Below are 15147 nucleotides of genomic sequence, written 5' to 3'. Positions count from 1 at the left end.
CAACCGAGGATCCCAGTCAAATGGATTTCTCTGATTCGGTCACTCATCTGTATAATCTTTTTCTATTTCCCCTGCATGCCTGCATTCCGTTCCTTCAGTTTCGACAACTATGCCTGTTAAAATAGGCAAGGAGACACATTTGCTTTTCATAACACATTAAGTCTGTTTTTTGGGGTTTTTTTACACCCATTGCGAATGACAACAGTTCCTCTCTCAATACAAACGATCTTTCCAACACTCCCCCTCGACAACCACCAAGCCCCTTGGTGTGAAACAGAACATTGTCATGCTCTGGCCTCATTTCACCACATAGTTTTGCAAACAGACAGGCGCGATGTAGTTTACAATCGAATGTGTTTGCCGAGTTCTGCGCTCTGCCACCAGTTACTCTCAATGTATCAATTATACACTACGTATGTGGACATCTGCTCGTCAACCCTCTCATTCCAAAATCATGGGCATTAATATGGAGCTGTCCCCCCCCCCCCTTTGCTGCAATAACAGCCTCCACTCTTCTGGGAAGGCTTTTCACTAGATGTTGAAACATTGTTGTAGTGACTTCATTCAGGAACTTGCACAAGAGCCTTAGTGAGGCCGGGGACCGATGTTGGGCGATTAGGTCCGGCTCGCGGTCGGCGTTCCAAAATCATCACAAAGGTGTTCGATGGGGTTGAGGTCAGGGCTCTGTGCAGGCCAGTCAAGATATTCCACAGTGATCTTGACAAACCATTTTTTGTATGGACCTCACTATGTGCATGGTGGCATTGTCATGCTGGAACCGGAAAGGGCCTTCCCCAAACTGTTGCCACAAAGTTGGAAGCACAGAATCGTCTAGAATGTTATTGTATGCTGTAGAATTAAGATTTCCCTTCACAGGAACTGAGGTGCTTTGACCAAACAGCCCTAGACCATTATTCCTCGGCCAAACTTTACAGTTGGCACGATGCATTGGGGCAGGTAGCGTTCTCCTGGCATCCACTAAACACAGATTCATCCGTCGAACTGCCAGATGGTGAAGCGTTATTCATCACTCCATAGGAATGTGTTTCCACTGCCCCAGAGTCCAATGGCGGCGAGATTTACACCACTCCAGCCAATGCTTGGCATGGCGCATGGTGATCTCAGGCTTGTGTGCGGCTGCACGGCCATGGAAACCCATTTCACGAAGCTCCCGAAGAACAGTTATTGTGCTGACGATGCTTACAGAGGCAATTTGGAACTTGGTAGTGAGTTGCAACCGAGGACAAAATATTTTTTACACGCGCTACACGCTTCAGCACTCGGTGGATCTCTTCTGTGAGCTTGTGTGGCTTACGACTTCGCGGCTGATCCGGTGTTGCTTCTAGACGTTTCCACTTCAAAATAACAGCGCTTACAGTTGACCGGGACTGCTCTAGCAGAGCAGAAATTTGACGAACTGACATGTTGGAAAGGTGGCATCCTATGAAAGTCACTGAGCTTCTCAATAAGACCATTCTACTGCCAATGTTTGCCTATGGAGATTATATGGCTGTGTGCTCGATTTTATACACCTGTCAGCAACGGGTGTAGCTAAAATAGCCGAATCCACTAATTCGAAGGGGCGTCCACATACTTTTGTATATATAGTACATATAGTACAAGTCAAAAGTTTGGACACCAACTCATTCAAGGGTTTTTCTTTATTTTTACTATTTTCTACATTGGAGAATAACAGTGAAGACATGACAACTATGAAATAACACATTATGTAGTAATTATGTAGTAACCCAAAAAAAGTGTTTAACAAATCCATATATATTTTACATTTGAGATTCTTCAAAGTAGCCACCCTTTGCCTTGACTACAGTTTTGCACACTCTTGGCATTCTCTCAACCAGCTTCATGAGGTCGTCACCTGGAATGCATTTCAATTCACAGGTGTGCCTCGTTAAAAAGTTCATTTGTAGAATGTCTTTCCTTCTTAATGCGTTTGAGCCAATCAGTTGTGACAAGATAGGGGTGGTACACAGAAGGTAGCCCTATTTAGTAAAATACCAAGTCCATATTATGGCAAAAACATCTCAAATAAGCAAAGAGAAAAGACAATCCATCATTACTTTAAGATGTGAAGGTCAGTCAATCCGGAACATTTCAAGAACTTCGAAAGTTTCTTCAAGTGCAATCGACCAGGCTATGATGAAACTGGCTCTCATGAGGACCGCCACAGGAACGGAAGACCCAGAGTTACCTCTGTTGCAGAGGATAAGTTCATTAGAGTTACCAGCCTCAGAAATTTCAGCCCAAATAAATGCTTCACAGAGTTCAAGTAACAGACACATTTCAACATCGACTGTTCAGAGGAGACTGCGTGAATCAGGCCTTCATGATCAAATTGCTGCAAAGAAACCACTACTAAAGGACAGCAATAAGATGAGACTTGTTTCGACCAAGAAACACAAGCAATGGACATTAGACCGGTGGAAATCCGTCCATTGGTCCGATGCGTCCAAATTGGAGATTTTTGGTTCTAACCGTATTTGTGAGACGCAGAGTAGGTTGAACGGATGACCTCCGCATGCGTGGTTCCCACCGTTTTGATGTCTTCACTATTATTTGACAATGTAGAAAACAGTTCAAATAAAGAAAAAGAACCTTGAATGAGTAGGTGCGTCCAGAGTTTTGACTTGTACTGTGTATAGTGTAGCTCAGTGGTTGTATCATACAATGTGTCCACATGGCAAAGGGAGACACATTCATAACTAGAGTGCAGTGGCCTGCCCGCCATCCAATGATAGATGGAGCCCCATCTGTGCAAAAGCCATCTGTGTTTTTCATCAATATAACCATGCAGCTAAACACTAAACATAGCCTGTGCAGTTCCATGCTCTGGAATCGTGAGACAGAACAATTTGTCCATGTGAATAGCATCCCACGACATGTATTGAACAAAAGTCCATGCGCAGGCAACTCGGCCCTCACAGCTAAAGTCCATCTGGAGAGCAGGGATTTATGTCATTCAGTCAGAGTTTCCTCTTGAGTGCTAGCTATAGAACCAGTTCCTAGTTTCACTCGTGTTATCTGACAAAGGCATTGATGTGAGATTCTGTGCCTCTGCCTCCCAGCAAATTATTTTTACCATATCTATTGCCCCCGGTGACAGCAAAGTCTGTGCAATAGTGTGTGGCTTCATAGCGTAGTGGCTCAGCCATTCACCATGGGAATGATTCAAGTGCAACGCTCAGGTGCAGACTTTTCCCACCATTCTAAGGGCCCTCTCTAGTTGAATTTCTACTTTTAGATATGAATCATTTTCATTTAGATTAAGGTTAGCTGCATTACAATTATTTTGATAGACAACGACGATATTACATACTGCATATACAGTACAAGTCAAACGTTTAAGAACACCTACTCATTCAAGGCTTTTTCTTTATTTTCTACATTGTAAAATAATACTGAAGACATCAAAACTATGAAATAACACATATGGAATCATGTAGTAACCAAAAACGTTTCAAAATATATGTTATATTTGAGATTCTTCAAATAGCCACCCTTTGCAACAACAGCTTTGCACACTTTTGGCGTTCTCTCAACCAGCTTCATGAGGTAGTCTCCTGGAATGCATTTCAATTAACAGATATGCCTTGTTAAAAAAACAATTGTGGAATTTATTTCCTTCTTAATGCATTTACATTTACATTTACATTTAAGTCATTTAGCAGACGCTCTTATCCAGAGCGACTTACAAATTGGTGCATTCACCTTATGACATCCAGTGGAACAACCACTTTACAATAGTGCATCTAAATATTTTAAGGGGGGTGAGAAGGATTACTTTATCCTATCCTAAGTATTCCTTAAAGAGGTGGGGTTTCAGGTGTCTCCGGAAGGTGGTGATTGACTCCGCTGTCCTGGCGTCGTGAGGGAGTTTGTTCCACCATTGGGGAGCCAGAGCAGCGAACAGTTTTGACTGGGCTGAGCGGGAACTGTACTTCCTCAGTGGTAGGGAGGCGAGCAGGCCAGAGGTGGATGAACGTAGTGCCCTTATTTGGGTGTAGGGCCTGATCAGAGCCTGGAGGTACTGAGGTGCCGTTCCCCTCACAGCTCCGTAGGCAAGCACCATGATCTTGTAGCGGATGCGAGCTTCAACTGGAAGCCAGTGGAGAGAGCGGAGGAGCGGGGTGACGTGAGAGAACTTGGGAAGGTTGAACACTAGACGGGCTGCGGCGTTCTGGATGAGTTGTAGGGGTTTAATGGCACAGGCAGGGAGCCCAGCCAACAGCGAGTTGCAGTAATCCAGACGGGAGATGACAAGTGCCTGGATTAGGACCTGCGCCGCTTCCTGTGTGAGGCAGGGTCGTACTCTGCGGATGTTGTAGAGCATGAACCTACAGGAACGGGCCACCGCCTTGATGTTAGTTGAGAACGACAGGGTGTTGTCCAGGATCACGCCAAGGTTCTTAGCGCTCTGGGAGGAGGACACAATGGAGTTGTCAACCGTGATGGCGAGATCATGGAACGCGCAGTCCTTCCCCGGGAGGAAGAGCAGCTCCGTCTTGCAGAAGTTCAGCTTGAGGTGGTGATCCGTCATCCACACTGATATGTCTGCCAGACATGCAGAGATGCAATTCGCCACCTGGTCATCAGAAGTGGGAAAGGAGAAGATTAATTGTGTGTCGTCTGCATAGCAATGATAGGAGAGACCATGTGAGGTTATGACAGAGCCAAGTGACTTGGTGTATAGCGAGAATAGGAGAGGGCCTAGAACAGAGCCCTGGGGGACACCAGTGGTGAGAGCGCGTGGTGAGGAGACAGATTCTCGCCACGCCACCTGGTAGGAGCGACCTGTCAGGTAGGACGCAATCCAAGCGTGGGCCGCGCCGGAGATGCCCAACTCGGAGAGGGTGGAGAGGAGGATCTGATGGTTCACAGTATCGAAGGCAGCCGATAGGTCTAGAAGGATGAGAGCAGAGGAGAGAGAGTTAGCTTTAGCGGTGCGGAGCGCCTCCGTGATACAGAGAAGAGCAGTCTCAGTTGAATGACTAGTCTTGAAACCTGACTGATTTGGATCAAGAAGGTCATTCTGAGAGAGATAGCGGGAGAGCTGACCAAGGACGGCACGTTCAAGAGTTTTGGAGAGAAAAGAAAGAAGGGATACTGGTCTGTAGTTGTTGACATCGGAGGGATCGAGTGTAGGATTTTCATTTCAGCCAAACAGTTGTGTTGTGACAAGGTAGGGGTGGTATACAGAAGATGGCCCTATTTGGTAAAAGACCAAGTCCATATTATGGCAAAAACATCTCAAATACGCAAAGAGAAAATACAATCCATCATTACTTTAAGATGTGAAGGTCAGTCAATGCGGAACATTTCAAGAATTTCGAAAGTTTCTTCAAGTGCAATCACAAAAACCACCAAGCGCTATGATGAAACTGGCTCTCATGAGGACCGCCACAGGAATGGAAGACCCAGAGTTACCTCTGCTGCAGAGTATAAGTTCATTAGAGTTACCAGCCTCAGAAATTGCAGCCCAAATAAATTCTTCACAGAGTTCAACAGACACATTTTAACATCAACTGTTCAGAGGAGACTGCATGAATCAGGCCTTCATGGACAAATTGCTGCAAAGAAACCACTACTAAAGGACACCAATAAGAAGAGACTTGCTTCGGCCAAGAAACACGAGCAATGGTCATCAGACCGGTGGAAATCTGTCCTTTGGTCTGATGAGTTCAAATTTGAGATTTTTGTGTCCAACCGCTGTGTCTTTGTGAAGGGCTATTTTACCAAAAAGTAAAGTGATTGAGTGCTGCATCAGATGACCTGGCTTCCACAATCACCTGGCCTCAATGAAACTGAGATGGTTTGGGATGAGTCACACCACAGAGTGAAAAAAAGCAGCCAACAAGTGCTCAGCATATGTGGGAACTCCTTCAAGACGGTTGGAAAAGCATTCCAGGTGAAACTGGTTGAGAGAATGCCAAGAATGTGCAAAGCTGTCATCAAGGCAAAGGGTATCAAAATATCAAAAAATCTATATTTTGATTTGTTTCAAACTTTTTTGGTTACTACATGAGTCCATGTGTTATTTAATCGTTTTGATGTCTTCACTATTATTCTACAATGTAGAAAATAGTAAAGAATAAATGAAAAACCCTGGAATGAGTAGGTGTTCTAAATCTTTTGATCAGTAGTGTATATATATATATATATTTTTTTTTTTACCAGGATTTGAGAAATTCTCCCGTGACCACATTTTCATATCAGGGAAGCCCCGGTTTCGGAACCAATGTGCTAGGGCATTGTGGACGGGGATGGCGAATGAACATAAGCCGCAAGCCTCAGCTTTGAGGGTTGCGTGTTCAATTCCAGAGCTAGACATTCATTTTTTTATTGTTTATTCCCTATACTATACCTTCATCCTTAACATTCCAAATTAATGCCACAAACGTAACCCGGAGTTGTTTTCGTTTTCGTTTACATGTTCAATCCCAGTTCTAGGCACTATTTGTTTTATTTTAACCCTGTCCTAAACCATAAGCCCTTAACCATTTGGAATGAATGCCTAAACTTAACCTTCGCAATTTGACGTTTATGGACAAACGTTGGATTCTGCAGTGAGTCGGTGAGAGCTTGTTGCAGCCTCCTCCTCTTAAGCCTTGCTTATCCAACATCAGGGTCCGTATGTTTCGAGCTTCTCAGAGTAAGACTACTGATCTAGGATCAGTAATATATGCTATTTAGCAGTACTCCCCTGTCCATCTTATTCATCTAAAAGGCTAAATTGAGCCTAAATCAGCAGTCCTTCTCAGAGACGCTTGATTCTCTCGGCTCAGCTCAACCTTCCCTTCGGTCTCCCTGGAGGTGTGAGAGGGAGGGCCGTAATAGAGAATTCAATGTCTATCTTTGGCTCTCACTCTCCCCTCTCTCCTTCCCTACCCCCACTCTCTCTATTTCCCTCTCTCGCTGCTTTCACCTGCTACCCTGAGGCAGAACTTCAATTTAGAACCCAATGGTTCATACACACAGACTAGTCAATAGTTGCATATCGTAATATTATTTTTGGACAATAGTATATTGATGTGACTCCCAAGTATCGATTTGTAAAATGAATAAAAAACTGTAGGTTGCGTTTGCTAGCGCTAGTGGGCTGTACGTGCGGTAAAACTCTGGTATTTTTCATCCTACTGATTGTTCTCCACCTTCTTTTTAAATGGTGACCCATGTTTTCAGCACTTCTATTTCCCTGACTGATCAAAACTCATTTCCTCACGCTCTCTCTCTCGCGTCTCTGCAGCAGACGTATAATGAGCAATATATTTGGAACGTCAAATCCTAATATCAAATCGCAATACATATAGAATCGCAATACATATAGAATCGCAATACATATAGAATCGCAATACATATCTTAACGGCACCTAAGTATCGTACCGCGAGGGCCCTGGCAATACCCAGCCCTAACACACACACGCACACACACGCACACACACACGCACACACACACGCGCACACGCACACACGCGTGCACACGCACACACACACACAGGGGCTAGAACAATTAATCGATGAAGGAGATTCTAAGCTCTTTTGTTAATCCACACACAGATGGGGGTGGACAGATCAGTTAAAGGGTATGACAGGAGGTGAGACGTCAATGGCCTTGATTTTCTTTTCATCTACCTAAAGGGAGAGGTGGAGAACGTAACACGCACACACGGCATGGGAAACACACGCAAACACACACAGCATACGGAGATACACACACAATCCATTTGTAAGTGACAGAGGTTCAGCCTAAAAGACATCCTCTTAAAACTACCAGACTCACTCACTCCCTCTCTCTCTCTTTCCCTCTCTCTCTCTCTCTCTCTCTCTCTCTCTCTCTCCCTCCCTACCTCTCTCTCTCTCTCTCCCTACCTCTCTCACTCTCCAGTGAGGTCAGTCAGTCCATCACTATCCTGTTCTATCCATCCATCCCACGCTTGTACTCTTCATGCACCATTTGGGACTGTCTCTTCTCTTTTCCTCCACCCTCTGTTCTAATAACAGAGGGAGGAACGGGGGGGCTGAGGAATTCCTTAATGCTCAGGGAGGATGCATCTTTGTACATATAGGAGAGTGTGTGTGTGTGTGTGTGTGTGTGTGTGTGTGTGTGTGTGTGTGTGTGTGTGTGTGTGTGTGTGTGTGTGTGTGTGTGTGTGTGTGTGTGTGTGTGTGTGTGTGTGTGTGTGTGTGTGTGTGTGTGTGTGTGTGTGTGTGTGTGTGTGTGTGTGTGTGTGTGTGTGTGTCAGGGTTGCAATTGACTTCCCTCATCACTCACCATTCCATCTCTCACCATTCCATCTCTCACTCCATCTAGTTCCCTCTATCTCTCCCTGTGCTCCTCTCTGCCTCTGTGTCTCTAACCACTAAAGTTGTGTAACACCACTACAATAGTCAGAAACTTCACCCCAAGGCTTTCTATCACCCAATACACATCATAAGCAAATTAAATCAAATTGTATTTGTCACATGCCCCGAATACAACAGCTGTAGACTTTACAATGAAATGCTTACTAATGAGCAATTTCCCAATAATGTTTAGTTAAAAAATAAAATAAAAGGAGATAGTAACACAATAAAAGACTAATAACAAGACTACATACGAGGAGTACCAGTACTGAGTCAATGTGACGAGGCACGAGGCAGTTGTGTTACAACCAAAGGTTGTTCCCCATTGTACAACCGCGTGTGCTCGGGTGTGTGCGTGTGTGTGTGTGTGCGCGTGTGTGCGTGCGTGCGTGTGTGTGCGTGCGTGTGCTCGGGTGCGTGTGCGTGTGTGTGCGTGTGCTCGGGTGCGTGTGTGTGCGTGTGCGCGGGTGTGTGTGTGTGCGTATGCGCGGGTGTGTGTGTGTGCGTATGCGCGGGTGTGTGTGTGTGTGTGTGTGTGTGTGTGTGTGTGTGTGTGTGTGTGTGTGTGTGTGTGTGTGTGTGTGTGTGTGTGTGTGTGTGTGTGTGTGTGTGTGTGTGTGTGTGTGTGTGTGTGTGTGTGTGTGTGTGTGTGTGTGTGTGTGTGATCATATCTAACAGCAATAAAAGGACAACTGGCTCGCGGGCGGTTACAATGCGTTCTACATCACACCCACTCCTCTACGCCTCCTCTCTATCTGTCTCTGTAGTGAGAAAAGCGAGGGAGTCAGAGAGAGGAGCAAAGGATGAGAGAGAGAGTGAGAGCAAGAGAGATGAGAGACCAGATTGAGAGCAAGAGAGATGAGAGACCAGATTGAGAGCAAGAGAGATGAGACCAGATTGAGAGCAAGAGAGATGAGAGACCAGATTGAGAGCAAGAGAGATGAGACCAGATTGAGAGCAAGAGAGATGAGAGACCAGATTGAGAGCAAGAGAGATGAGAGACCAGATTGAGAGCAAGAGAGATGAGAGACCAGATTGAGAGCAAGAGAGATGAGAGACCAGATTGAGAGCAAGAGAGATGAGAGACCAGATTGAGAGCAAGAGAGATGAGAGACCAGATTGAGAGCAAGAGAGATGAGAGACCAGATTGAGAGCAAGAGAGATGAGAGACCAGATTGAGAGGGCCAGTAAAAAAAAAATAGGTGTTATTTTTCCCCCCCTAGACTAATAGACACCGGATGGATGACACCGATTTCTTGCAAGCAGCCCCCTGCTTACCCTCTGTGAATCTATGGGTGAGTCTTAAAATGGCACCCTATTCCCTTTATAGTGCACTACTTTAGACCAGGGCCCATAGTGCCTAGGGCTGGACTAATAATCCAATTCATTTTGATTCATTTCGAATGTATGTTTTAGTGCAATGTTCCAAATGCCTGAAATCGCAAGAATCGAGGTTGTGTCTTTTTGGTCTCATCTCCTTCTGTGCTGTGTGCACCAGCCCCTCCCCTGCCACTCAACAACAACAAAGGCAAAAGATCAATTCATCCTCTCTGACAAAGCGCAGTTTCAATTCACTATTTGCATTTGAGGTTTGGTACAACAGAATCAGCCGTTTCCCCTTTTTATGTTTCAACTACTAAAACCTGATTGTGGAAAACTACATTTCTCGGTTTCTGTCGCGTGCGGCATTGTGGTACCTAACATACTGTACCTAACATACTGTACCTAACATACTGTACCTAACATACTGCTATGTGTTAGCAGTCTAGTCTGTGTTTTATCAAATGTGCAAGGAGCATTTAAAAAGGCGCATTTATATAAGGAATTGGCAACTCGTTCTCATTCTGAGAAATAAGCTAATTCTTATCCAGGTAGGCCCCTTGATTTCAACATCTAAACAAAGCGAACAGGCTGTTGTTGTTCAAACAGTTGGAGGGTGTACTCATAACAGTGTTCTACCTTGTCGGCAAGCAAATAGATCCAAGTTGGCTAGACTTGTAAAGATTAGATGGCTAGTCACTAGCACGTGTGCTTCACATATTGTTTGTGAGACCTGTGTTCATTTTCTAGTACGCATGCGAATAATCCTGAGTGGATGTGCATTGTTCTGATCAGATTTGTAACAAAAAATAATTGTCATAGACTATAACGCCAGATCAGTGATTATTACAAAGAAAAGCAGGTTAAACTATTTTGACTAAATAGTTAGCTTATTAGTGGGTCGTATGGTTGTGGAAGGCTGATACTTGGCCTTGGTATCCTTTTACAAGCCCTGAATTCATTTGATTACTCCTGACTGTTTGAAATGAAGTGTATTTGACCTTTAATTGTGCAACAAAGCTTTAGAGAATTGTTTGTATTTTTAGGTATGCAGTATATAGCCTATTGTGAAACGCCCATAAGTTTAAAAAAAGAAGGGAAAAAAACATCTTGATATGATCTTTAGGCCGTATCGCCCAGCCCTAATAGTGCCGATAGGGTTCTGGTCTAAAGTAGTGCACTATGTAGGGAAACGGGTGCTATTTGGAATATACCCTTTGCTAATCAATAGGCCTTGCCTACCGCTTTTTTTGTTATGTTTTCATTTGGACAGTTGGCAAAAGAAGAACCCCGTTATAATCAGGTTTAAACTACAACATCCCACACACCCATAAGATAGGTAAAACCCACCACACACACACACACACAGAGAGAAAAGGAAACCACATTAAACATGTTCATTTGTTCTTCTTCCTCAAGTGGTCACATTTAACTAAGAAAGGAGGGGATTAAAGAAAACAATATTTAGCTTTCTCCATATGTAGGCTAATTCAGATGGACACAGAGAGAGAGAGAGAGAGAGAGAGAGAGAGAGAGAGAGAGAGAGAGAGAGAGAGAGAGAGAGAGAGAGAGAGAGAGAGAGAGAGAGAGAGAGAGAGAGAAAGACAGTCAGAATGACAAAGCCCGTGAAGAGAGTGAGACAGAGAGAGAAAAGCAGAATGAGTATTTCATATGGGATCTATCTATTGTACTGTATCTCAGGTCATGAACTCCCAAGGTCTAGGCTCGAGCTACCACCACGTGTGCGTGCACTAGAATTAAACCAGAACCATGCGTCAAACACACGTCATAGTCGGAGGTGTCATGCTTTTGGTAGGATCACGTTCCGTTTTATTTCCACAGAAACAGACAGACAAACAGTTGGCGGCTTTTAGAGGTAGCCTTGTGCATGACATTCAGGGTTACCCTAAAAATGAAGTGGGGCAGCAAGCAGGGCCGGATTAAGAAATCATAGGCCCCGAATGGCTACTCTGACAAACTGAGATCAATCTGGTCTTGAATTCAAACAAACAATAGCCCAGGCCAATGAAGCAACACACAGATTGTACAATATTATGAGGATATAGAGATATATACACACACACACATATATACCGTGCTTTCAGAAAGTATTCAGACCCCTTGCCTTTTCCACATGTTGTTATGTTACAGCCTCATTCTAAAATTGATTCAATTGTTGTTTTTTCCCTCATCAATCTACACACAATACCCCATAATGACATTGAAACTTGTCTCGAAGCCACTCCTGCGTTGTCTTGGCTGTGTGCTTAGGGTCTTTGTCCTGTTGGAAGATGAACCTTTGCCCTGGTCTTGAGCGCTCTGGAGCAAGTTTTCACCAAGGATCTCTCTGTACGTTGCTCCGTTCATCTTTCCCTCGAGTCTCCCTGTCCCTGCCGCCGAAAAGCATACCCACAGCATGGTGCTACCACCACCACGCTTCATCGTAGGGATGGTGCCAGGTTTTCCTCCAGACGTGATGCTTGGCATTCAGGCCAAAGAGTTCAATCTTGGTTTCATCAAACCAGAGAACCTTGTTTCTCATGGTCTAAGAGTTGTTTAAGTGCCTTTTGGCAAACACCAAGCGGACTGGCATGTGCATTTTACTGAGGAGTGGCCTCCATCTGGCCACTCTGGCATGAAGGCCTGATTGGTGGAGTGCTGCAGAGATGGTTGTCCTATCTCCACAGAGGAGCTCGGTCACAGTGACCATCGGGTTCTTGGTCACCTCCTTGACCAAAGGCCTTCTCCCCCCTAAGGGTCTGCATACTTATGATGAGGAGCATATCTAATTGAATACGTTATAGAATAAGGCTGTAACGTAACAAAATGTGGAAAAAGTCAAGGGGTCTGAATACTTTCCGAATGCACTGTACATATAGATATCATAATCTACAGTAGGATACTAAATAAAATGTCCAGTGAGAAACTGACACACCTAATTATGAAGATGAAGCCATATGCTACTCACAGTGATGGCTTTAGCCTATCTCAAGATGAGATACGTATAAAAAAAACAGTGCTGCTGTTTGCTACAAATTGGGATTTGAGAAAAATGTATCTATTGCTTTTACAGACAGATTAGTCGACTTTTTTCAGCAGTAGGCATTTGCTTGTCAAACTGTGCGTTTTTCCCGGCTATTTAATTTTGAAATGTGAAAAAAAGAAAACCGTCAGCTGGAACCAACCATAGAAATATAATTCATTCAAGTCAGGACTGGCATCCATTTCTCGTGTAACCATGAGTTTAACAGTCAAATTGCCAGGGTAAGAAGTTACAAACCCCTTCTATGAATTATATGGCTATAGCCACAACGCAACAAGCGCTAGTCTGTATTTGTTGCGCATGCTACCCAAACTGCGGCCTTTCCGACTGTAGGCATACCGGTAACTGCCAAAATAAAGGAAACACTTGAGAAAACAAAGTATACAAAGTATATGTTACGGTGTGGGTTGCCTTTTCCTGGCATGGTTTAGGTCCACTTGTAGAATCTGTGTTCTGGCAGCTTGCGATGGTATAATACCCTTTTAAAACACTTCATGCCAGTGTTTCCTTAATTTAGGCAGATACTGTATGTGCTTGTGATAAAACTCAATCCATTTTTATTTTTTACAAACTATTGATCCTCTGTGGCTAAATGATGCTCTCTGCTGTACTTGAGAGCAGGCTCCTGTGGTTGGATAAAACGTTATATTACATTTAAAAAGATATATCGTTTATTTTATGCCTCTTGAGCCCAGCCCATGACTCACACAATTAACCAGTCACATTTTATTTATTAGACCATTTTTGTTTGTTACCCAATCAAGGCAGGGGCCCCCAGTTACCCACATGGGCCCTCTACCTCCTCTCCTCCCCCATGTGATGATGAGCAGAGCGGCAGCAGGCTGTCTACACTCATTGAGAGCAGGCTCCTCAGTCTTCCTGTGGTTGGCGGTTGCATTGAAAAAGTATAATATATATGACATATCAATTAAACAGTATATATATTTCCTTAATTATTTTATTTTTGTCAACATCTTTTCTGCTTCTTGGGCCCCCACGGGCCTGGACCCAGGGGCTTCAGCACCGGTAAGACCCTGCATTAATTCGGCCCTGGCAGTAGGTTAACCTACTGCAGTCTAGATTACATTGTAATAATAAGAAAGTTTTCACGTTGACAATGATGAGGCCGCACACAGTAATATCATTTTTATAAACACTGTATCAAGACATCCAAGTCGCTGGTTACAATAGCCGAGTTCATCAACACTTGCTAGATCTGGTTGGAATAGGCTAGAATTCATGATGTATTGAAGGTTGTTTGCCATGTAACCCCACCCTATGCGAATTCTGACAGCTGACAAACTGATCCACTGTTTTGCATGCTGGATAACTGTATCGCCACAAGTCCGTAGGCTAGGCTATGCGTTGCGAGCATATTTGATGATGATGATATCGTTTGCACTGCAATTCTCACTCCCTCCTTCCCTCCTCTCTTCCCCTGAACCAACGAGCACACTTCTTAATTAACCCCTTCTTATCGCGGATTCTTTGCTGGGAAACTCGACCAGTGTGCTGCCTTCACGTCCCAGTCTCTGCGTGTTAACCTAGGCCACCCTTTCATCCCGTCGATTGTCTATTTTCCCAAATAACACAAAACATCACCGCAAAAAAATCAAACGCCAAAAAAATAATAATAATACTGAGAACGTCTCCTACCTGGTGCCTGCCTTGTCTCCCATCTTCGCAGGCCTTGTGTTTCAGTGCTACTAAAGTGTAATATTTGTGTAAATCTGAACGCTATTTTGGATATCAAGGTCTTCGTCAATTCTCTCCTCTTTCCTCCTCTCCGTTGCGGGCTCGAGGTCCAATCCGTCTCGGTTCGGCTCGCACAGTTAGCTACCTGAAATTCCGTTTCCACAGCCTACAGACGGCAATGAACAGTTCGTTTCGTTCCTTGCCTTCTCCAGTTCTGACAGCGAGCGAAACACAGAGCGACGCCCTCCCCGTGTGACAGACACCACCTTCGACCAATTGCTGATTCAGAAACATGTGAATTAGTGAACGACAACTGGATTGGCCCGCCCTTGCCCTCGGGCCCACCAATTAGAAATCTGCTTTAGGAAGAGGGTGTGGCTTTTTGTCACCGATAAGGAGGAAAACAAATCGCTGGCAGAATGTATTTGTTTTACTCTTGTCACAATCATAATTCAATGCCCTCCAGTTTGTCGTGCATTTCCATAGGGAATAACCAAAATAACCAAACCTTAAACCGAATTCAGGGTTTCCCTGTCCCCAGTTCACCACATAATTTCTGGATTGAATCCTGCTTTTAATATGGTATTGAAATGTAATAGAAGTGTAGGCTAGGTTATATACTTCATATAGGAATGATATATATTTCAAAGGTGACACTTGAGAGAATGCTCCTTAGATGATTGCTTTCACTGCAAGGCCTAACAGTTTATTTTTTATAATCAATATTGGCG

General features: G+C 44.1%; 1 protein-coding gene across 1 annotated transcript in view; it reads right to left on the bottom strand.

Annotated features, from left to right (window-relative positions):
- The window catches only part of arrb2b (arrestin, beta 2b), a 73182-nt gene extending 58542 nt beyond the window's left edge, over positions 1 to 14640 (bottom strand). Inside the window, exon 1 of the mRNA XM_046328632.1 lies at positions 14378 to 14640. Within this exon, the coding sequence (XP_046184588.1) occupies positions 14378 to 14400 (23 nt within the window). The 5' untranslated portion in view covers positions 14401 to 14640. The remainder of the gene's footprint in view (positions 1 to 14377) is intronic.
- Positions 14641 to 15147: the final 507 nt, after the last annotated feature.

This window comes from Oncorhynchus gorbuscha, linkage group LG25 (genome assembly GCF_021184085.1).
Source record: "Oncorhynchus gorbuscha isolate QuinsamMale2020 ecotype Even-year linkage group LG25, OgorEven_v1.0, whole genome shotgun sequence".
Taxonomy (NCBI): Eukaryota; Metazoa; Chordata; class Actinopteri; order Salmoniformes; family Salmonidae; genus Oncorhynchus; species Oncorhynchus gorbuscha.
Note: the sequence above shows the minus strand (reverse complement) of the source record. Positions and strands in the feature narration are given on the sequence as shown.